The 23,283-nt window shown below is 44.4% G+C and overlaps 1 protein-coding gene across 2 annotated transcripts in view; it reads left to right on the forward strand.

Moving 5' to 3' along the window:
* The window catches only part of FANK1 (fibronectin type III and ankyrin repeat domains 1), a 74,571-nt gene that overhangs the window by 20,217 nt on the left and 31,071 nt on the right, over positions 1-23,283 (forward strand). For both annotated transcript variants that reach the window (XM_030571002.1, XM_030571003.1), the window contains exons 2-3: positions 19,250-19,427; positions 22,697-22,821. In XM_030571002.1, coding sequence (XP_030426862.1) covers positions 19,250-19,427; positions 22,697-22,821 — 303 coding nt within the window. The remainder of the gene's footprint in view (positions 1-19,249; positions 19,428-22,696; positions 22,822-23,283) is intronic.

A 23,283-nucleotide genomic window follows, 5' to 3' on the forward strand; every position in this document is an offset into this window, starting at 1 on the left:
AAGATGTGGTTGCACTTGCTGATGCTGGTTGCTGTTCCAGTTCCGGGCCTGGGACTGGAGGTGCTGTGGCTGTTTCAGTGGTTGGCATGGAATCCAGGTCCACTACGTCTGTCTGGGTCTCTGGTAACACAGATGGGGCGTCTGTGGACGGCTCAGGAACAGGAATGGGTCTGGAAGCTTGCCTGGTTTGGCTACGTGTAACCATTCCCACTCGCTTGGCCTGCTTCACCTGGCTGGCCAAGTCTTCCCCCAGTAGCATGGGGATAGGAAAATTGTCATAGACTGCAAAAGTCCACATTCCTGACCAGCCTTTGTACTGGACAGGCAGTTCAGCTGTAGGCAAGTCTACAGCTTGTGACATGAAGGGGTAAATTGTCACTTTGGCCTTTGGGTTGATGAATGTGGGGTCTACGAAGGATTGGTGGATAGCTGATACTTGTGCCCCCGTGTCTCTCCCCGCAGTAACCTTCTTTCCGCCCACTCTCAAATTTTCCCTTCGCTCCAAGGGTATTTGAGAGGCATCTGGGCCTGGGGATCTTTTGGGTGATGGTGGTGTAATGAACTGCACTCGGATGGCATTCTTTGGACAGTTGGCCTTGATATGTCCCAGTTCATTACATTTAACACATCTTCCATCTGACTGGTCATTGGGTCGAGGTGAGTTACTGGAGACTGGTGAGGTGGAAGAATAGGGCATCTGTGGCTTTACTTGGGTTGTATGTGGGGTCATTGGCTGTCCTCGGTTGTAGGGTTTATGGTCGGTGTGCCCTCTGGGGCAAGTAGCTTTCTTGCTTTCTGCCACTTCCATCCATCTGGCTCCAATCTCCCCCGCCTCGGTGAGATTTTTGGGTTTTCCATCTTGTATGTACCGTGTCATGTCCTCAGGAACACCATCCAAGAACTGCTCCATTTGTATGAGGAGGTGCAGTTCTTCCAAGGTTTTAACATTGTGTCCTGATATCCAGGCCTCATAATTTTTCCCAACGTAGTAGGCGTGTTTGGGAAATGACACATCTGGTTTCCACTTTTGGGTTCTGAAACGCCGATGGGCATGATCCGGGGTTATCCCCATTCTGTATCTGGCCTTGGTTTGAAAAAGTTTATAGTCGTTCATGTTCTCCTTAGGCATTTCAGCTGCCACCTCTGCTAAAGGTCCACTGAGCTGTGGCCTCAATTCTACCATGTACTGGTCTTCAGGGATGCTGTACCCAAGACAGACTCTTTCAAAATTTTCCAAGAAGGCCTCAGTGTCATCATCTGCCTTGCAGGTGGGAAATTTCCTGTGCTGTGGACCCATAATTGGCGAAGAGTTGTTAGGACTGGCTGGCGCATGCTGCCCAGCCTGCGCTAAGTCCAGTTCATGTTTTCTCTGTTTTTCCTTCTCTTCACTTTCTTTTTGTTGTTTTACCATGTCTCGGCGGTGGACCGCCTCTTCTTCTTGTTTCCTTCGGTGGGCCGCCTCTTCTTCTAGTTTTCTTTTGTGGGCTGCCTCTTTGGCTGCTTGTTCTCTTTTGTAGGCTGCCAGTTTGATGCTTTCTTCCTTTTCTTTCAGCTCCACCTCTTTTTGTCTTTTTTTCCAGTTGTCGCCTGTGTTCAGCTTCTTTGATTTGTTCTTCGGCCTCCCTTTTTTCCTTGGAAGTCCATGGTTCCTGTTTTCTTGTGTTGGGGTGCCCTCTGGTGTTTACTGTCTGAACTTCAGGCTCTGTTGCATCCTGGGGTCTGCCTAGCAACAGTGCCTTTTTCCCTTTCTTCCTCTAGCTAATCTTTTCAATGTAAAGTAAACCAGAAAAACCACTTTATTTGCATGTGTATAGTGCTGGTAATTGCCCCCTAATGGGAGTGCTATTGTGTGACAAAAGACCCGTAATAGTCCCTTAATGGTTCCTTGCTTAATATGCAAGCCAAAAACTGCCAGAGAGAGCAGAAAAAAAATTCTCTCTGGTTCCTTTTAAAACCAAACCGTTCCTCTCTGCTTAAAAGCCCCTAGCACAGAAAAGAAAAATATAATATTCCTACTGGCTTCTGGATTCTGTCTTTCCCACAAATGCTGCCACCATGTCAATACCCTAGTCCCAGATTTGGACCTTAGCGTCCAAAATATGGGGGTTAGCATGAAAACCTCCAAGCTTAGTTACCAGCTTGGATCTGGTAAAGCTACCACCACCCAAAAAATTAGTGTTTTGGGGCACTCTGGTCCCCCCAAAAACCTTCCCTGGGGACCCCAAGACCCAAATTCCTTGAGTCTCACAATAAAGGGGAATAAACCATTTCCCTTCCCTTCTCCCTTCCAGGTATTCCCTCCCTGGGTTCCTGGAGAGATAAACAGAAGCAAACTCCGTGAATCTAAACAGAGGGATTCCACCCTCCCTGTTTCCAGCCTTGGAAAACAGAAGTACCGAGAGCTAATCTCTCTTCCCTCCTCACCCAGAGGGAATGCAAAGTCAGGCTAGTAAATCTAACACACACAGATTTCCCCCTGACTTCTGTCTCCCACCAATTCCCTGGTGAGCACAGACTCAATTCCCTGGAGTTCCCCACTAAAGAAAAACTCCAACAGGTCTTAAAAAGAAATTTTTATATAAAAAGAAAAATACATAAAAATGGTCTCTCTGTATTAAGGTGACAAATACAGGGTCAATTGCTTAAAAGAAATATGAATAAACAGCCTTATTCAAAAAGAATACAATTCAAAACACTCCAGCAACTACATACATGTAAATACAAAAAAACAAACCTATCTTTGTACTCACAACTTGGAAACAGAAGATTGGAAAGCAGGAAATAGAAAAAGCCTTCCCATAGCCGAGAGGGACAGGCAGAAGACCCAAGAACAAAGGACTCTCACACAAACTTCCCTCCACCCAGATCTGAAAAAGTCTGGTTTCCTGATTGGTCCTCTGGTCAGGTGTTTCAGGTACTTCTTTCCAGGTGTAAGAGACATTAAACCTTAGCTGTTTCAGGTACTTCTTTCCAGGTGTAAGAGACATTAAACCTTAGCTATCTGTTTATGACAGATGGGCAACTAAAATGATTAGGGGTATGAAACAGGAGGATAAATTAAAATGACTGGGAATTTTCAGCTTAAAAAGACGACTAACGAGATATAACAGAAGTCTATAAAATCTTGACTGGTGTGAAGAAAGTGAATAAGGAAATGTTATTTAATCCTTCACATAACACAAGAACTAGCAGTCACCCAATGAAATTAATAGGCAGCCGGTTTTAAAAAATCAGAAGGAAGTACTTCTTCACACAACATACAGTCAACTCGTGGAACTCTTTGCCAGGGGATGCTGTGAAGACCAAAACTATAACAGGATTAAAAAAGAACTAAATAAATTCCTGGAGAATAGGTCCATCAGTGGCTATTAGCCAGGATGGGGAGGGATGCAAAACCATGCTCTGAGGGTCCCTAGCCTGTTTGCCAGAAGCTGGGAATGGGCAACGGGATGGATCACTTGATGATTCCCTCTGAAGCACCTGGCCTTGACCACTGTTGGAAGACAAGATACTGGGCTATATGGACCATTGGTCTGACCCAGTATGACCATTCTTATATAAAAATTAGTTATAATAATAAAAATGTTTAGTACAGAAACTCCCCAACATAATGACCTCTCAAGATAGCAACAATGTGAGATAACAGCCTTGGCAAATAATGCATTTTAAAAATCTTGACCTACTAGGAAACATGTAAGTTTCCATTCCCAGTCACAAATCTAGCATTCTGGAGCAATGTCACTAAAATATAGTCCAGCAAACAAATGTTTATTTAACGTGCCCCTCACTTTCCCTCCACCGCACCCCACTCACCAGTGTTGTCCTTGATCAGTGGAGACTCAGAGTTCAGAGGTGTTTTCACATGAGTACACCTCCCAGGTAGGGGGGCAAGAAGGCACCTTGCTCGTCCCTCCAGCTGCTCACTGTTCGCTCTGGCCATGGCTGTTCATTGTACAACCGTTCACTCCACCACTCTGTTGCCAATGGCCCTGTGCAGTCATCTTCTGCTGCCACCTGTCACTGTGACCTCTGTGAGTTGGTCTCTTGAGGTTCCACCAGCTCTCAGTGATTTCAGCTGAGCTCTCAGCGAGGGAACCTCACTGCTAGTGCAGTCTGGGTGTCGTTTACACAAACACTGTACCCACAGCAGGACTAAGCACGTAGACCTGATTATCAGTGATTTCAGCTGCAGTGGTCGCTTAACAGAACAAAAGACTATCTATGGAGCCTAATCAGCTCTGTCTTTAAAACAGTGGAGATGAACAGGTCCCCACCCTCTCTCTTGATGCCCTCAATCAGCACAGGCTAAGTACAGTTCTACTGCCCTTTACTCATACAATAAGAATAACAATATTTCATTCCCCGCCAATGCATTCAAGTGACTTGTAACCCAGCCCCAGCCAAAATCTATCACTTGGGCAACACAGCTCTGGATACTAAGGTAGATTAGGTGTGAATGTAAATACAGTCTGGTCCTGAAGCCTTTTCCCTCCAGCTCATCATTAGCTGTCAGGGAGAGCTCATTTAGACTTTATTTACAAATCATCATTTGAAATTAAGTTGGCCAACATAACTGAAATGAATGCACTGACATTGTCATAAAAAACAGATGTATAAGGAAGCTAGTCTATGTTCATACTTTTCAAATCTATTATACTTTGTATTTTATCATACACTTTTAAAGTGTGTATTAATGTTTCAATTTCAATTCAAATTTCCAGTCACTAAATTAGCATGTTTCCGAGTAGCAGTCGTGTTAGTCTGTATCCGCAAAAAGAACAGGAGTACTTGTGGCACCGTAGAGACTAACAAATGTATCTGAGAATAAGCTTTTGTGGGCCCACTTCATCGGATGCATAGAGTGGAACTTGTAGTTTGAGACAGTTTGACAAGAAAGTGTGAGGATACTTAACATGAGGAAATAGATTCAATGTGTGTAATGGCTCAGCCATTCCCAGTCTCTATTTAAGCCTAAACTGATTGTATCTAGTTTGCATATTAATTCAAGTTCAGCAGTTTCTAGTTGGAGTCTGTCTTTGAAGCTTTTCTGTTGTAAAATTGCCACCTCTAAATCTGTTACTGAATGGCCAGAGAGGTTGAAGTGTTCTCCTACTGGTTTTTGAATGTTATGATTCCTGATGTCAGATTTGTGTCCATTTATTCTTTTGTGTAGAGACTGTCCAGTTTGGCCAATGTACATGGCAGAGGGGCATTGCTGGCACGTGATGGTATATATCACACTGGTAGACGTGCAGGTGAATGAGCCCCTGATGGTGTGGTTGATGTGATTAGGTCCTGTTATGGTGTCACTTGAATAGATATGTGGACCAGGGCTGGCTTTAGGCCAATTCCCCCAATTCCCCCGAATTGGGCCCCACCCTAAAGAAAAGCACCTAACTTAGGTGCCTTTTTAATATTTACTCACCCAGCAGTGCTCCAGGTCTTCGGCGGCAGGTCCTTCACTCGCTCCAGGTCTTCGGCACAGACCCGGAGTGTCACCAGGTGAGTCATCCCTGCTGGGGCACCGTCGAAACTATTCGAATCGGACCCCGCACTCCTGAAGCCGGCCTTGATGTGGATAGAAGTGGCATCGGGCTTTGTTGCAAGGATAGGTTCCTGGGTTAGTGTTTTTGTTTTGTGTTGTGTGGTTGCTGGTGAGTAATTGCTTCAGGTTGGGGGAGCTGTCTGTAAGTGAGGACAGGCATGTCTCCCAAGATCTGGGAGAGTGAGGGATCATCTTTCAGCATAGGTTGTAGATCTTTGATGTGCTGGAGAGATTTAGTTGGGAGCTGAAGATGACGGCTAGTGGCATTCTGTTATTTTCTATGTTGGGCCTGTCTTGTAGTAGGTGACTTCTGGGTACCCTTCTGGCTCTGTCAATCTGTTTTTTCACTTCAGCAGGTGGGTATTGTAGTTTTAAGAATGCTTGACAGAGATCTTGTAGGTGTTTGTCCCTCTCTGAGGGATTGGAGCAAATGTGGTTGTATCTTAGAGCTTGGCTGTAGACAATGGATTATGTGGTGTGTCCTGGATGGAAGCTAGAGGCATGCAGGTAAGTATAGCAGTCAGTAGGTTTCCAGTATAGGGTGGTGTTTATGTGACGATTACTTATTAGCACAGTAGTGCCCAGGAAATGGACTGCTTGTGTGGATTGGTATAGGCTGAGCTTGGTGGTGAGATGGAAATTGTTGAAATCATGGTGGAATTCCTCAAGGGCTTCTTTTTCATGGGTCCAGATGATGAAGATGTGACCAATGCAGTGCAAGTAGAGTAGGGGCGTTTGGGGATGAGAGCTAAGGAAGCATTGTTCTAAGTCAGCCATAAAAATGTTGGCATAATATGGGGCCATGCAGATACCCATAGCAGTGCCACTGACTTGAAGTTATATATTGTCTCCAAATGTGAAATAGTTGTGGGTGAGGACAAAGTCGCAAAGTTCAGCCACCAGGTTTGGCATGCAACTAGTTCACAAAACTGGGGGGTGGGGGGTGTTGGGGAAATTCAGGGGGTGTGTAGGGAAATCACTGGGGCCAGGGGCCCCTGCAGGGCCCAGGGCCTGGTGCAAATTGTCCCACTTGTCCCCCGCCCCCGGCTGCCCTGGAGCTCATAGCCCCCCCTCCCCCCTTACCTTGCCAGCCGCCGCTCAAAGCAGCAGGACTTGGGAACTGAACTGCACAGCTGCTGGTGGCTTGGCACGCTGCAGCTGTGTGTGTGGGGTGGGGGTGAGGGGGAGGGCCAAGGGGAGTCATCCTCATAGGGCCAGGTCCTGGGGCAAATTTCCCCACTTCCTCTCCGCCCTCATCCCCCGGTGGCCTTGGAGCTCACAGCTCCCCCCACCCACCTTGCTGGCGACCGCTCAAAGTGGCAAGACTCAGGAGCTGAGCTCCCGACTGCTTGGCACGCTGCGCCTCTGCGGGAGGGCGGGAGTAGGGGAGGGGCCGGGAGCCTTGCGCCCCCCCTGCCCAGCTGGGACTCCTGGGAGCTCAGGTGGGGGATAGGACAGTCCCACCCATCTGCCGCTTAACAGGCAGTTCTACACCAGCATCAAATTTTAACAGCCAGTTCTTGTGAACCGGTGGGAACCAGCTCCAGCTCACCTGTGTGTGTGTGTATATAAAAATGAAATGTGGAAGAGGAATCTTTTTAGAAATGAAGTAAAATCTTCCACAGAGTATAAAAAGGAATTATGAGAAAAGTACAGTAATTCCTCACTTAATGTTGTCCCGGTTAACGTTATTACGTTGCTGATCAATTAGGGAACAAGCTCGTTTAAAGTTGCGCAATGCTCCCTTAAAACGTTGTTTTCCTGCTTTGTCCATTGCTTGCAGGATTCTCAGGAAAAGCAGCTCCTCCTTGTGGAGATTAAAACTGGGGGATGGGGGGCCGGCAGCCCTCCCATCAGCTCCCTTAAATTCCCTGTAAGGTATGTGGCTTGGCAGCTGCCCAGCAGCAGTTCAGGTGGTCCTCCCTACATTGCCATGCTGCTCCTGCCCTTCCCTCTGCCTTGGAGCTGTTCCTGGGAGCTTCCTGCTTGCTGGGGGAGGAGGGGAGAGGGGTGCTGATATCAGGATGTCCCCTTGCTCCTGCAAACCCGCTTGGTACTCCCTCTCCACAAAGCGGAGTAGTGGGACAGGGATCAGGGACAGAAAGGAGGGAGCTTGCTGGAAGCTGTTGCTTCCTATCTGAACTGGCTGGTCTGCTTAAAAGGGCAACATACTTGAGTGGGATCAGCGTATTTAAAGGGGCAATGCACGTCTGTCTCTCTCTCATGCACTCACCCCCCAGCACTTTGGAAAGTCAGCATTTGTTCAGCTGTGCATGTGCTGTCAGGAGGAGAGAGTGGTGCCCTCTGCTGGATAGTGTGTTCTCCTCATCTTCTGTTTTTCTAGGGAAGAGTTTGCAGCTACTGCCCTGCATCTATTGTGCTTCCTGCCTCAGTCCATGCTGCTTGTAGAGTGAGAGGCTACATTGACAACAGTGTGTTAACCCTTGAGGGCTTAGCCGAGTGCTAGTTCATCATTTAGCAGCAAGCTTTCCCTGGGAAATATTCCATCCTTCCTCCATCTCCTCAACCAAGCTTCACAATCATTCATTGCCATGTACAATATTAAACTGTTTGTTAAAAATTGTTTAAAATGTGTACTGTATATGTATATAATAACTTTTGTCTGGCGAAAAAAAAATCCCTGGACCTAACCCCCTCTATTTATATTAATTCTTATGGGGAAATTGGATTAGCTTAACATTGTTTCACATAAAGTCACATGTTTCAGGGAAATAACTACAACATTAAGTGACGAGTTACTGTATTTTGCAATATTGTCCTGATTTTGACCCAAGAATTTATGGTAGCAGAGAGGTTATATAAGAATCTCTAAAAACTGATTGTACTTGATTTCTTCTCTCATACCTGCTAACTTTCATGAGCTGAAGGGTGTCTGTCATTTCCACCTGCTACAGGCCTTCTTTCCAACTTCCTCCCAATTGCTCTTGTCCACACGGTGCTTCAAAGCTCTGCACAGACCAAGGCTGATCATGGAATCATCCCATGTATTGAGTCTGAGTTTTAAGCTCCATAACTATCCCTGAGTAAAGTGAGAAGCATCTCATGAATTGGTTATCTGAGAAGGAATGTGGATCAGGGGACCATTCCTTGGGAAAAGGAACCATCAACTGTTCCTCAGTAGTGATGGCCCTGCGAGGATGAGCTATGGGTAATGTTGGTGTTTGATGTGGTCCACTCCAATGAGGTGTTAGGAGCAGCCCCACTATCACAATCAAACTATTTGGAGGATCCTCACACTTGAGCTCAGAAGCATCTCCTGCCCTTTCCCTGTCTTGCTCTTGAACTTGAAAGTCATTTTGACATAGCAGGAATCATAGTTGGTACCGGGATCAGTACCTTTCCCACAGAAGAGACATGGGAACCTGGCCTAGTTCTTTCTGGCAGTCAGTGCAGTATCCTTATGCACAGTGACCTCCATGGAATCCCTGGGAAGTCCTTTGTAGGGCAGTCGAAGTCATTCCTGAGGATTCCACTGATCCCAGCTACATCTTCCTCCTCATCACCAGATGACACAATGAAACCCAAGTCCTTGTCTCCATTACCAAAAGACTTCAGGTCATATTGTTATCTGTTCTGGCACATGGCATCAGCCTGAGGTATTAAGACTGAGTTTCTACAGAAGACCCATAAATTAGTGGATATCCTCCAGATATTGGCTCCTGGGGAAGTTGCTTTCACTATAAATGAAGCAATACTAGAACTTGCTAAATCTCTATGGAATACCCCAGCTTTGTTAAAGCCTACAACAAAGTGTACTATGTGCCAGTGCAGGATTTTGAATCTTTTTTTTTTCTCTCATTCAACTCCAAATTCCCTGGTTGTGACAGTGGCAAATGAGTGAGCAAAACAGGGAAGATATAAATCTGCACCTAAAGAAAAGGATTTCAGAAGGCTAGATTTAATGGGAAGAAAGGTCTACTCGATTTCCTCCTTGCAGATGTGCATTGCAAGCCAGCAAGCTCTGTTATTGAAATAGGATTTTATGAACTGGATGCCATGTCGCATCTTACACGGGGGTTAGGTTCTAAAGTCCCTGCGTAAGAGGAAAATCGTGTATTGTGAAAATTACCATAAACTACAATATATGCTAGAACAGGGGTGTCATGGTATAATTCCCCACTCTGAACCTTAGTGTCAAAAAGATGGGGTACCAGCATGAATTCCTCTAAGCTTAATTACCAGCTTAGAACCTGTAGCATTGCCACCAACCAGGAATTCCAGTGCCTGGTACACTCTGGTCCCCCCAAGACCTTGCCTGGGGAACCCCAAGACCCAGACCCTCTGGATCTTACCACAAGGAAAGTAAACCCTTTCCCTCTCTGAGGCTTCCCCTCCCTGGGTTACCCTGGAAGATCACTGTGATTCAAACTTCTCGAATCTTAAACAGAGAGGAAAATGCACCTTCCCCCCTCCTCCTCTCTCCCCCTCGCAGACTCTCCCTGAGAGAGAAAGTAATCCTAACCCAGAGAGAAATTAGCCTGCCTCTCTCTCCCCCTTCCCTCCTTTCTCTCCACCAATTCCCTGGTGAATCCAGATCCCGTCCCCTGGGGTCTCACACCGGAATAAAAAAAATCAGGTTCTTAAACAAGAAACTTTTAATTAAAGAGAGAAAAACAGTAAAAATTATCTTTGTAAACTTAAAATGGAATAGATACTGGGTCTTTCAGCTATAGACACTGGCAATACCCTCCCAGCCTAAGTATACGAGTACAAAGTAAAATCCTTTCAGCAAAATACAAATTTGAACTCCTTCCAGCCAAATACACCTTTGCAAATAAAGAAAACAAACATAAGCCTAACTCGCTTTGTCTACCTAGTACTCACGATTCTGAACTTATAAGAGCCTGTATCAGGGAGACTGGAGAGAAACCTGGTTGCACGTCTGGTCCCTCTGAGCCCCTAGAGTGAACAACAACCAAAAACTAACAGCACACACAAAAACTTCCCTCCCTCAAGATTTGAAAGTATCCTGTCCCCTGATTGGTCCTCTGGTCAGGTGACAGCCAGGCTCACTGGTCTTGTTAACTCTTTACAGGCAAAAGAGATATGAAGTACTTCTGTTCTATTAACTCTTCCTTATCTGTTTATGACATGCCCCCCAAATCGCTGACAGTGTGGGACCACTCTGGCAGTGATTTTTTCCTAGAACTTAGAATAAACAGATTAATAAACACATACACCTTTACCTATACTACTAATTATGTAAAACTACAAGATTCTTTACATTGTAAGGACAATTTTTAACCAGTTGATTCTGGGAAATTTTCATGGGAGAGTGCATTAACTCCTTGATCTGTTGCCGCTGCAGACGTTCCTGGGTTGTGGAGAGGTTCACCTTTTCAACGCCACCATCACTTTACCCTTCATCGTAGACACTGTCAGGCCACTCAGCATCATCTCCTCCCTGGGCTGTAAACTGACAAACCTGCAAGTCTCTGGAATAAAAGGACTTGAGAGAATTAATGTGGTACACTCTGGGTTTTAGGGAGGAATTGGGAAATGCTATGAGGTAGTTAACAGCTCCCAGGCGCCCTTGGACCATGAATGGCCCTTCCCATGATGTTTCCATCTTATGGGCCTGTTGCGCCTTCAAGACCATAACCTGATCTCCTACCTTGAAGGAACGCTCTCTGGTATGTCTATCATACCAGGCCTTTTGCTCTTTTTGAGCATCCTTTAGGTTTTCTTTAGCGAGGGCCAAAGAGTGTCAGAGGGTGTTTTGTAGGTTGCTTACAAAGTCCAGAATGTTAGTTCCTGGAGAGGGGGTAAACTCCTCCAATTGCTGCTTCACCAACTGTAATGGCCCTTTAACCTCGTGGCCATACACAAGCTCAAACGGTGAAAACCCTAAACTGGGATGTGGTACAGCCCTGTAGGCAAAGAGCAACTGCTGCAACACTAGGTCCCAGTCGTTGGAGTGTTCATTCACGAATTTACGTATGATGGCCCCCAAAGTTCCATTAAACCTTTCCACCAGGCCATTGGTTTGATGGTGGTACGGGGTGGCAACTAAGTGATTCACCCCATCAGTCTCCCACAGTTCTTTCATGGTCCCGGCCAGGAAATTAGTCCCTGAATCCGTAAGGATGTCGGAGGGCCAACCTACCCTGGTAAAAATGTCTGTTAGGACCTGGCACACAGTTTTAGCTCTGGTGTTGCCTAGAGCTACTGCTTCCAGCCATCGGGTAGCAAGGTCCACGAAAGTCAGTATGTATTGCTTTCCTCTGGGGGTCTTTTTTGGGAAAGGACCCAGAATACCACAGCTACTCGCTGAAATGGGACCTCTATTATGGGGAGTGGCTGGAGAGGGGCCTTGACCTCGTCTTGGGGCTTTCCCACTTTTTGGCACACCTCACAAAACCGGACATACTTGGCAACATCCTTGCCCATTCCCTCCCAGTGGAAGGACTTCCCCAACCTGTCTTTCGTTCTGTTCACCCCAGCATGGCCACTGGGATGATTATGGGCTAAGCTTAAGAGCTTCCCCCGGTACTTAGTTGGAACCACCAACTGTTTTTGTGGATGGCAGTCTTCCCGGTGTCCATCAGAAAGAGTCTCCTTTATATAAAAGCCCTTGTTTTATAACAAACTGGGATCGTTTAGAAGAGCTGAGAGGCGGTTGGGTGCTCTATGCCGCCGCCCAAGCTTTCTGAAGGCTATCATCTGCTTCCTGCTCAGTCTGGAACGGTTTCCTGGAGACTGGAGACTCCAGTTCTTCCTTAGACTGTGGACTTGGGCTTGGTCCTTCGGGAAGTGATGTAGGTGATGGGGTTGTTTCTGTGGCTGGTGAACCGCTCCCCGCTGGTGCACCAGGTGGTATTTCAGGCTCCGGTTGAGCCTCTTAAATATGGTTGTCTGCTGCTTCTGCCAGTTCAGGCTCGCTGGCGCTCTCTGGCGTTGGGGTTGAAGATGCATTTGCAACCGCTGGCGTCAGTGCTGGCCATAGTTCTGGTGCTGGTTGCATTTCCAGGTCCGGGTCTGGGACTGGAGGTACTGTGGCTGTTGCAGTCGTTGGCAGGGGATCCGGGTCCACTACCTCTGTCTGGATCTCTGCTAACACAGACGGGGCCCCAGTGGACGGCTCAGGAACAGGGATGGGTCTGGAAGCTTGCCTGGCTTGGCTGCGTGTAACCATTCCCACTTTCTTGGCCTACTTTACCTGGTTGGCCAAGTCTTCCCCCAGTAGCATGGGGATGTGATAATTGTCGTAGACTGCAAAAGTCCACATTCATGACCAGCCTTTGTATTGGACAAGCAGTTTAGCTGTAGGCAAGTCTACAGCTTGTGACATGAAGGGGTAAATTGTCACTTGGGCCTTTGGGTTGATGAATTTGGGGTCCACTAAGGATTGGTGTATAGCTGACACTTGTGCCCCCGTGTCTCTCCACGCGATAACCTTCTTTCCGCCCACTCTCAAAATTTCCCTTCGCTCTGAGGGTATTTGAGAGGCATCTGGGCCTGGGGATCTTTGGAGTGATGGAAATATAATGAACTGCACTCTGTTGGGGTTCTTGAGGCGGTTGGCCTTTATATTTCCCAGTTCATTACACTTGAAGCATCGCCCAGCTGACTGGTCACTGGGCCGAGGTGGGTTACTGGAGACTGGTGAGGTGAGAGAATAGGGAGTCGGCGGCTTTCCCTGGGTTGTAGGTGGGGTCTTGGGTTGCCCTCGGGTATAGGGTTTATCTTTGGTGTGACCCTTGTGATATTCGCTCCCCTTGATAGGAGCTTTTTTCTTTTCTGCCACTTCCACCCATTTGGCTCCAATCTCCCCCGCCTCAGTTACCGTTTTAGGCTTCCGATCTAGGATGTACCTTTCTATTTCTTCAGGAACACCCTCTAAGAACTGCTCCAATTGTATTAGGAGGTGCATGTTGTCCAGAGATTTAACATTGGCTCCTGATATCCAGGCATTATAATTCTTTCCAATGTGGTAGGCGTGTCTGGTGAATGACACATCTAGTTTCCACCTTAGGGCTCTGAACCTCCGACGGGCATGCTCAGGTGTTAGCTCCATTCTGATTCTGGCCTTGGTTTGAAAAAGTTTATAATCGTTCATGTGTTCCTTAGGCATTTCAGCTGCCACGTCTGCTAGGGGTCCACTGAGCAGTGGCCTCAGCTCTATCATGTACTGGTCTTCAGAGATGCTGTACCCATGGCAGGTCCTTTCAAAATTTTCTAGGAAGGCCTCAGTGTCATCACCTGCCTTGTAGGTAGGAAATTTCCTGGGATGTGGAACAACAACTGGCGAAGGATTGTTGGGGTGGCTGTGTTATTCTGCTTAGCCTGCACTAATTCTAGTTCATGCTTTCTCTCTCTTCCCTCTCTCTTTCCCTCTATTCCCTCTCTTTTCCCCTTATCTCCAGTTCTCTCCTGTGGGCAGCCTCTTTTTCTCTTTCTCTCACTCCATCTCTTTTTCTCTCAGTTCTATCTCTTTTTTTGTTTTATTTCTAGTTCTTTTTGTTTCTTTTCCATGTCTCGGTTGTGGTCTGCGTCTTCAATTTTGTGCCTCTGCATCCAGTTTTGCCTGTTTCTGTTTCAGGGTGTCCTTGGTAGTCATGGTTTCTGCTTTCTTGTGTTGGGGTGCTCTCTGGTGTTTACTGTCTGAAATGCTGCTTTTCTGTTGCCTTCTTCGGGTTGCTTAGCAACAGAGTCTTTCTTTTAACTCCTTCTACCTAGCTATTCCCAACAGAGTTAGAAAGAAAAAAAAAACCATTCATTTGCAAATGTGTTTTGCTGGTGTATGGTGACTCACAGCTGGAGTCCCTTTGTTTAACAAAAGACCCTTGTTAAACTCTAATGCCTTTGCCTTCAGAGTACTCAGAAGGGAGAGACCAAAAAAACCTTGCAGACCTTTGCTTTTAAAAGCAAATCTCCTCTAGCCTGCTTTGTACACAGCTAGCAGGGAAAGAGAAAGAAAAAATCCTACTGGCTTTTGCTTCTAAACCCAAACCTCTCAGTCTGCCTGCAGATAGCTAGCAGGGAGAGAAATAAAAACCTCACTGGCTTTTTGACTTCTATCTATCTAATCTATCTATCTAATCTATCTATCTATCTATCCCACACGCTGCGCACCATGTCATGGTATAATTCCCCATTCTGAACCTTAGCGTCCAAAAGATGGGGTACCAGCATGAATCCTCTAAGCTTAATTACCAGCTTAGAACCTGTAGCACTGCCACCAACCAGGAATTCCAGTGCCTGATACACTCTGGTCTCCCCCAAGACCTTGCCTGGGGAACCCCAAGACCCAGACCCTCTGGATCTTACCACAAGGAAAGTAAACGCTTTCCCTCCCTGGGTTACCCTGGAAGATCACTGTGATTCAAACTCCTTGAATCTTAAACAGAGAGGAAAATGCACCTTCCCCCCTCCTTCTCTCTCCCCCTCGCAGACTCTCCCTGAGAGAGAAAGTAATCCTAACCCAGAGAGAAATTAGTCTCTCTCTCCCCCTTCCCTCCTTTCTCTCCACCAATTCCCTGGTGAATCCAGACCCCGTCCCCTGGGATCTCACACCAGAATAAAAATCAATCAGGTTTTTAAACAAGAAAAGCTTTTAATTAAAGAGAGAAAAAACAGTAAAAATTATCTTTGTAAATTTAAGATGGAATATGTTACAGGGTCTTTCAGCTATAGACACTGGGAATACCCTCCCAGCCTAAGTATACAAGTACAAATTAATATCCTTTCAGCAAAATACAAATTTGAACTCCTTCCAGCCAAATACACATTTGCAAATAAAGAAAACAAATATAAGCCTAACTCGCCTTATTTACCTAGTACTCACTATTCTGGACATATAAGAGCCTGTATCGGAGAGATTGGAGAGAAACCTGGTTGCACGTCTCGTCCCTCTGAGTCCCCAGAGTGAACAACAACCAAAAACTAACAGCACACACACAAACTTCCCTCTCTCAAGATTTGAAAGTATCCTGTCCCCTAATTGGTCCTCTGGTCAGGTGACAGCCAGGCTCACTGGTCTTGTTAACCCTTTACAGGCAAAAGAGATATGAAGTGCTTCTGTTCTATTAACTCTTATTTATCATTTATCTGTTTATGACTGTGGAAAAAACTGTTACACCCTGGGACTTACCCTACATAACAGAGATTTGAATTTTAAGAGTAATGCATGTGAAAATCTCTTTATTGTAATGAAATCCTTTTTGCAGTCTTAATTATGGAGAAACTATTTGTCTGTTCATAATGGTATTATTGAAAATATTCTAAGAAAACCTCATGCTGAAATTGCTGAGTTCATTGTACATTTATAATTGTTAGCATATTAATATTTTTGCTAGGAACAATTTCCATATAGCTGGGCCCTGAACTACTGGAGGGTCAAGTGCATATTCTGGTGAATGCAGGTTTTAAAAATAAAAATATTTTGTCATTTAAAACTTCAAAACCAATACAGTTTTCTTAAAGAGCTGCTCTCCTACCAGAAATCCACTATATCTTACACTCAATGTATGTAGACTTTTGATATTGTCTCAGTATATGTTGTTTCATCACAGTGGTGCACTGCTGGCACTACAGACTTTGCCATTCATATAGCACATGTAAAACTATTGATGGGAGAACTTCAAAAGTTCTAAGATAAAGTAAACATTCCAAAATGTGAATCTGAATCCATAGATTCTCACTAATATTTTGTGATCTTCTCCCACAAAATCACCTTTCCCCGTTTAGGCTGTAACTCACTGAGGGAAAAAATCTAGCAACCTGCTATCCTATCTAGTGTGATTGCGGCAGGCAATAACTTTGCTCCCTCATTTTGGCAACTTTATGGGGGCACTAATCCACTCCTCCGTTTCCCAAATTATCCCTCAGTATAGTTTTTCCCTCTTTCCACTCTTCTGCCACCTTTGCTGGGTACCCTTTTATTTTTGCCTGTCATTAGTATAAGGTTCATCTTCTCTCCCAGCTTCTCACCCTCCTCCCGTCTCTGAGTCTTCCTGTCCTCTTTCCGCCTCTACATGGGGTTTAACAGTTCCCTCTTTTCTCCTATTTCCCTGAGGAATCTCATTGTTGTTCTCCACATTGTGGGATACGTGATAGGATTACAATACCATTAATGTGGAGGCTAGCTGAAGCTGCTGCTGTTTGTAGCTGCCTCTGGCTTATAGAAAGCAATGAGGAGGGCAATGAAATTATACCTGGAATTCTCTGGTTGCTTAGCAGCTCTGGAGCAGTGACTGCTGGTAGTCAGAGGCAAGGACTTGAACCAGTTTTAATTGTATTTTTAGTCTCTGGTACCAGGTCCTTACCTCTCAGATGTCCCTCATTTCAAGGGATGTCACTCATTTTAGATCCAGGGTCACCTTAGATCTGCACAAATTTAGTGTCCCCTCATCTTTATTTTTGGAAATTATCTACATCAAAACTAAATAATTATGAAACAGGTGGTAGTCATTTACACTAAAGGAATGAATCCCACATAATTTTTAAGTTTCCTGCATAAATAATGTTTGTGTACCTTTGGTTCTTTGCCATATATTGCTTCGTACAGTTTGGCCAGGTTGAGATGTATGACTGAGGGTATGTCTATACTACCTCCCAGATCAGCAGCCAGCGGTCAATCCAGCAGGGGTCGATTTATCGCGTCTAGACTAGACACGATAAATTGACCCCCGAGCGCTCTCCGTCAACAACTGTACTCCACCAGGCTGAGAGGCACAGGCAGAGTCGATGCGGGAACATCAGCAGTCGACTCACCATAGTGAAGACACTGCAGTGATTAGATCTAAGTACGATGACATCAGCTATGTTATTCATGTAGCTGAAGTTGCGTAATTTAGATCGATTCCCCCCCCCCAAATGTAGACTAGAGATAAGATAGTCTCAGGCCCCCACCTCTTCCACCCCCTCTCTCCTGCAGCTAGTCTCTCTTCAGGACAAGCACCTACCTTTACACAGTTGAAAAACTCAAAACTTGAGAAAAAAATGGTATTGGTTTATTCAGCAGTTGCTTACTCATAGTGCTGAAGAGATGATTGACATTGTGATGTTAGCAGACCAAGTCTTGCCAAAGAGTATTCAGGTGAATTCACTTTAGTATAGATCAAAGTAACTGTTAAATCTATAAGAGTGTATTTTGGTGTTTAAACTACATGAAAACTAATGGATCTTACAGGTATTATTTTACTTGTGTGTCATGATATAATGTAATAGCAAACATCTACATTGTAAAGGTCCCTGTAACTGAATAAATCATCAGACAAGAAAGAAGCCTTATGAAATGCAAATGAAAAACTTTAACAGAAAAAAGGCTAATTTCAAAGCAAGTGGCCATGGTGTGTGATGAGTGAAGGTCAGAGGCTCAAAGTGCTTTCCTCACTCACCGTCATCAAATGAAAAGCCCATGTGGGTAGAGACACTGTCAACTTGCTTTCTGTAAGAAAAAAATTTAAATATGGATTCGAGGAAAAATCCTGTATCTCTGGACTGTTTGTGTTCTAACAAGTCAGAGAAACTGAATGAGAAGACAGAGATTCCTAGAGTTATTCTGGGTAGCCCTGAAATATTTTTTTTGGAGACCGGCAGTTTATTACATCACTGCCACCATTTGGAATTGCAAACTGTGACTCACCTTTATGTATGTATTTTATCTGCTTTAACCTCTCAATAACGCTCACTTCCTTTTCTTAGCAAATAAACCTTCATTTAGTTTACTGTAGAATTGGCTACCTGCCTTGTCTTTTGTGTAAGATCTGAGGTAAGTGATTGGTCTCTTGAGACTGGGAGCAACCTGATGTGGTGTGATTTTTGGTATAAGTAAACTTTTATCACGAAGTTCAGTTTGCTTGGCAAGATAGACTGGAGAGTCTGTGACTCCATGGTAAGACTGGTATAGCGACCCAAGAGTTCACATTTGTTACTGGTTTGATGAAATACCACAGGCTTGGGGTGTCTACCCTGTTTTCTAACAGTCTGCCCTGAGATAGGCATTCACAGTTGTGAGCCACTGCCGATAGCATGAGACACATCATCCCTTGAACATTTAATAAACAATGTGAAATAGTCAGTTTGCGTTCCTTAGACTATATGTGTAAAGGATGTTTAATATAATAAGACTTTCACTGATTAGTTTAAATGAGTATAGTGTTAACTAACTGTATGTAACTTCTGAAATCTTAGCCTAATTCATTGATTATTATGTTTTTATTCCTAGACCTTTTTGTTTTGTGACTTGGGACACTTGACTATTGATAAACTATAACACTATAGGCTTTCTAAAATATGTTCCAAAGCTTGTGGCATCTTGGATATTGTAGAGAACTCTCCGTCTTGAGTTTCTTTTTATGTACAAATTGTAGTGTACTTAAAACACAGTCCGTACACACTTAAAACTACTTATATGTCCACTGCACCAACTCAGCATTATGTTTTTTAAGTCATCTTTGCACAATAATTATATATTATTTCCCTGTCAAGTGGTGAGTTAAAATATGATCTTACTTGCAAGATAAAGGAATGCAAAAAATTTAAGAGTGTTCTCCTCTATACATGAGTGTGTACTCTTGGGTAAATCTGCTATATGTCAAAAATATTTGAAAAATGCAAGATCTTAATCAAAATAGGAATAACAAAACTAATCAATGAACACCTAAAATGCAGTTTCGCACATATGAAGATCTTTTTATATTCTTTGTTACAGAAATAATATTTTGAAATATTTTTTAGGAAAACATACTATCCCCAAACCACATCCTCCAGTTGTAGGTGAGGTGACCCACCACAGCATTCAGCTCTCTTGGGATTTGGAAAATACAGCACAAAGAAAAGGACCTCAAGAGCAATGGCTAAAGATTTCAATTGAAGAAGAGGACCCCAAATTACACACCTATGGTACCATTTATACGTAGGTGCAATATTAATGAAGTTTTATCTTAAGTTATGACTTGCAAAGCATTTTGAAGATGAAAAGAGATGAAGAAATGCTAAATATTTATTATGATGGCAATGTTGTTTTTGTTATGTTCTGAAAACTATTACATTTTTCATTCAATTTTTAAAATCTGATTTCTTTTGAAATAAATTACTTAATAGAAGCACAAGTTTTGAGGTAGTACCACGTATTACCTATAATTGTTGTAAAAAAAAGAGTATGTTGTTACTCTGTTCCACCTTGCTTGATCATGAGGGGTGCATACCTGAAGCAACTGAGTAACACCTACATGGCTGTTAATTTCCATTCACTTCCCTTGGTCACAATTAGTGATTGTCCCCTTAACTGCTATATATGGCTGTCAGTATGTTAGGTGAAGTTGAGAGACACTGGTTGAAATTCTGGCCACCCATGAAATCAATGGCAAAACTCCCATTGGCTTCACTGGGGCCAGAATTTCACAGTGTGTGTGTGTGTGTGTGTGTGTGTGTGTGTGTGTGTGTGTGTGTGTGTGTGTGTGTGTGTGTGTGTGTGTGTGTGTGTGTGTGTGTGTGTGTGTGTGTGTGTGTGGTGTGGATTCTGCTTGGCTGACAGATAGCTGAAAAGAAAACTGTCTACCATGCAACCTGCTGGCTGACAGTCCAAAAGTGGTACAATCATCTGGGAGAAGATGGCCAGTTCCCATGAGAATATATTTAATATTATTAGGGATGACCTCTCTTTTCTTTCCATGGGTTATGGTCTGTATAGGCAAAATGTGGGAGAGAGGGCCACTAGTCATCCCCCCCTCCCCCACAAAGTGGCTTTATACCCTACTCCCACAAAATGAGCACTGAGTCCCTTTATTACCCTTCCACATTGTGCCTAACTTGAATAATGATTAGTTAGCAAAGTGCAGAACTTGCCTCTATAGGAGTAAGGAGCTAAGATGATGCTAAGAGTGCTTAGGGATGTTAAGGTTAGAGGGCAGAGGCTGTAGGATCTGCTCCTTCCCTTCCCTTTTGCTCATGTCTGATTATAAACAGGCACCAACATAAAATCTGTAAGATGAGCAGCTTGTTTGTAAAGCAGTCCATGGATTGATGTTGTATGCTGTTCTTCACAGTACAACCTGCCTTCCCCTAAAGCCTCAGGAGATCAAACTTCTTAAGACTAGTCACTTCTTAACTTGAGCCTCTTGCATTGCACTGTATGGCATGCTGCACTGACTCTAGATTCTTCAGTAATGCATAATATGGTTCCCAGTATTTAGAAAACCTTACAGTGTAAGATTTGTCACTAGGTGGCAGAATTAGACTGTATTAATACTGGCCTTTTATGCTCTGCCAAAGCAGTTTTTCACATTTCATATATTTTAAAATTAAAATTTTTTAAGATGCTGGGTTTTGGAAAAAAAATTCTGATAAATATAGCATTTTTAGAAGCAGAAATTTTGCATCTTGGATGCAATAAGTGTCAAAGGGCAAACTCTATAGAATTCTTGTAAATAATTAATTAACCCTTTCACTTTGTATTTGTTATGTAAAATAAACTTATTAGACACCTGTTTCTTTCCCCCATTGGGGTATTCCTGCTGCAAAATGTATTTAACCCATAAATGACAACAAAACAATATATTCAGCGCCTGGTTTATAAAGATGCTCTCAAATCTGTGCCTAATTTTCAGATATAGTTGCAGCAATTGCATGCACAGATTAGTATAGGCAAATGTCTGTTTATGCTTCTAAGGGGCAGTTTCCATTTGCAAATATCTAATTTACATGCTCACTTAACCTTAAATGAGTGTATAAATTAGGCTTTTGTCAACATGGGAAAGTTTTACCAGTTATATTGATATAGTTATATAGGTACAGTAACTCTTCACTTACTGTTGTAGTTATGTTCCTGAAAAATGCAACTTTAAGTGAAACAATGTTAAATGAAACCAATTTTCCCATAAGATTTAATGTAAATGCAGGGAATTAGGTTCCAAGGAAATTTTTTGGGGGCAGAGAAAAGGCATTATATACTCTACAGCACTGTACTGTACTGTGGTGGGGAGGTGTCCCTGGCTTATCCCACACAGGCACAGCCCACTGCAGACAATAAGGCAGGCAAGGACGCTAGGAAGCACCTTGCACAGCAGCAGCTCCCCCACCCCCAGAAGAACAGGTGCTGACTTTGCCGGGGACTGCTCCAGGCCTGCCTCTTCTCGTCCCTGCTCCACCCCAGGCCTACCTCTTCCCACCCTCAGTTCACCTCCTCCCCGGAACACGCTGCATCCCTGCTCCTCTCAGCACTTCCCTGCTGCCAAACAACTGTTTGGCAGCACTTAGGACTTTCTGGGAGGGAGGGGGAGGAGTGGAGATGCGGCGCTTCCCCGCTCCTCCCCCTCCCACCAGTGGTGGATTTAGAGTTAGTGGGGTCCTGTGCTCAGCTTCATTTTTGCCCCCCCCCATGGGGGGAGCATTCTCTCTTATCCCCTCCCCCTCATCTTTCATTTTTTTCCCTCCATTCTCCTCCTGGGGCTCAGGGCTGGAAGTACGGAGTCTGGGAGGGAGTTAGGGTGTGGGAGGGCGCTCAGAGTGGGGTGCGGGAGACAGCTCAGGGCTGGGGCAGGCAGGAGGTGCAGAGCACTTACCTGGGGTAGCTCCTGTTTGGTGCAGAGGGTGTGCAGGTGGCTCGGTGCAGCGCGGCACCGCCCCCATGGTTGCGAGTCTGGGAGCTGCGATTCTGGGAGTTGCCCCCGCCCCGGCAGGCAGGGCCACCTGGAACGCAGGGGCTTTAGGGGCTGCAAGGTTCTGGGCTAAGGGGGCTACGGGATCCTGGCCTGCAGCTTCTCTCCAGCTGGCTTTGAAGGGGAAAGTACCGCTTCTCTCCAGCTGCTGGCTGCGCGGCTGCCCTGCTCTTTCTGAGTCCTCTAGTCCATGCTTGCAGGGCCGCATTTTGAAAGGGGCTTTAGAGCTGTAGGCCTGGGGCCCCCATAGCCCAGGGCCCTGCAGCCCATAAAGCCTCTGCATTCCTGGTGGTCCTGCCTGCTGGGGGGGAGGGGCAGCTTCCCCACTTGCTCGCTCTCTTCCTGTCCCAATGTGGACACAGCTGTAAGGTCTAGATCCTGTAGATAGATCAGCGTGGGAGCAGTGGTTTAAAATTGTATGTACATTTTTGCTTGAGCAGTTATGCATCAGGACATTATGCTTAAATGTTGTTTGTCAAAATGTTTGAAAAATACTATATGAATTATTATATAAGAGATTTTTTAGGGGATATGCTAGACAACATGTCATAGAAGGTCTTCAGCCAAGAACAACCTACAGATTTCGACTAAAGGTCACTGGTTCTACAGGGGAGTGTTCTTATAGTCCAGCTGTCTCAATATCCACTACAAGTAAGTACAGACTTTAATTTATTATAAGGTGACAAAAATTACAAAATTCCTTACTATTTTTTTAAAAACTGATATAAAATAGCTGTTGAATTGAAGACTGTAGTTCGGAATTCACAAACATTGAAATGTATATTGGAAACATAAATATATTGCATATGTTTATTACTTATTCTAAGAGTATTATGAGTTCTGAGTCACCTACAAACTGTTTAGTTCTGTATTCTCTAAAATAGTAGTTTAATTTTTCAAAATATAGTGTGCTATTTCAATTTCCTCTTCATGTTATTCAGACCCCAAGTGTTGGAGTAGAAAATAGGCCAGGAGTGTTACTAGTTCCATCAAATGCTACTGTGGTTTCTTTTTTTACTCACTTCACTTGAATTCAAAACTAGGCTTATTCTCAAACTGAAATAAAGGTCTTTCCCATAAAGAGGAAGAACAGAAAATATATCTGAGTCTGTC

The sequence above is a fragment of the Gopherus evgoodei genome, chromosome 7 (genome assembly GCF_007399415.2).
Source record: "Gopherus evgoodei ecotype Sinaloan lineage chromosome 7, rGopEvg1_v1.p, whole genome shotgun sequence".
Taxonomy (NCBI): Eukaryota; Metazoa; Chordata; order Testudines; family Testudinidae; genus Gopherus; species Gopherus evgoodei.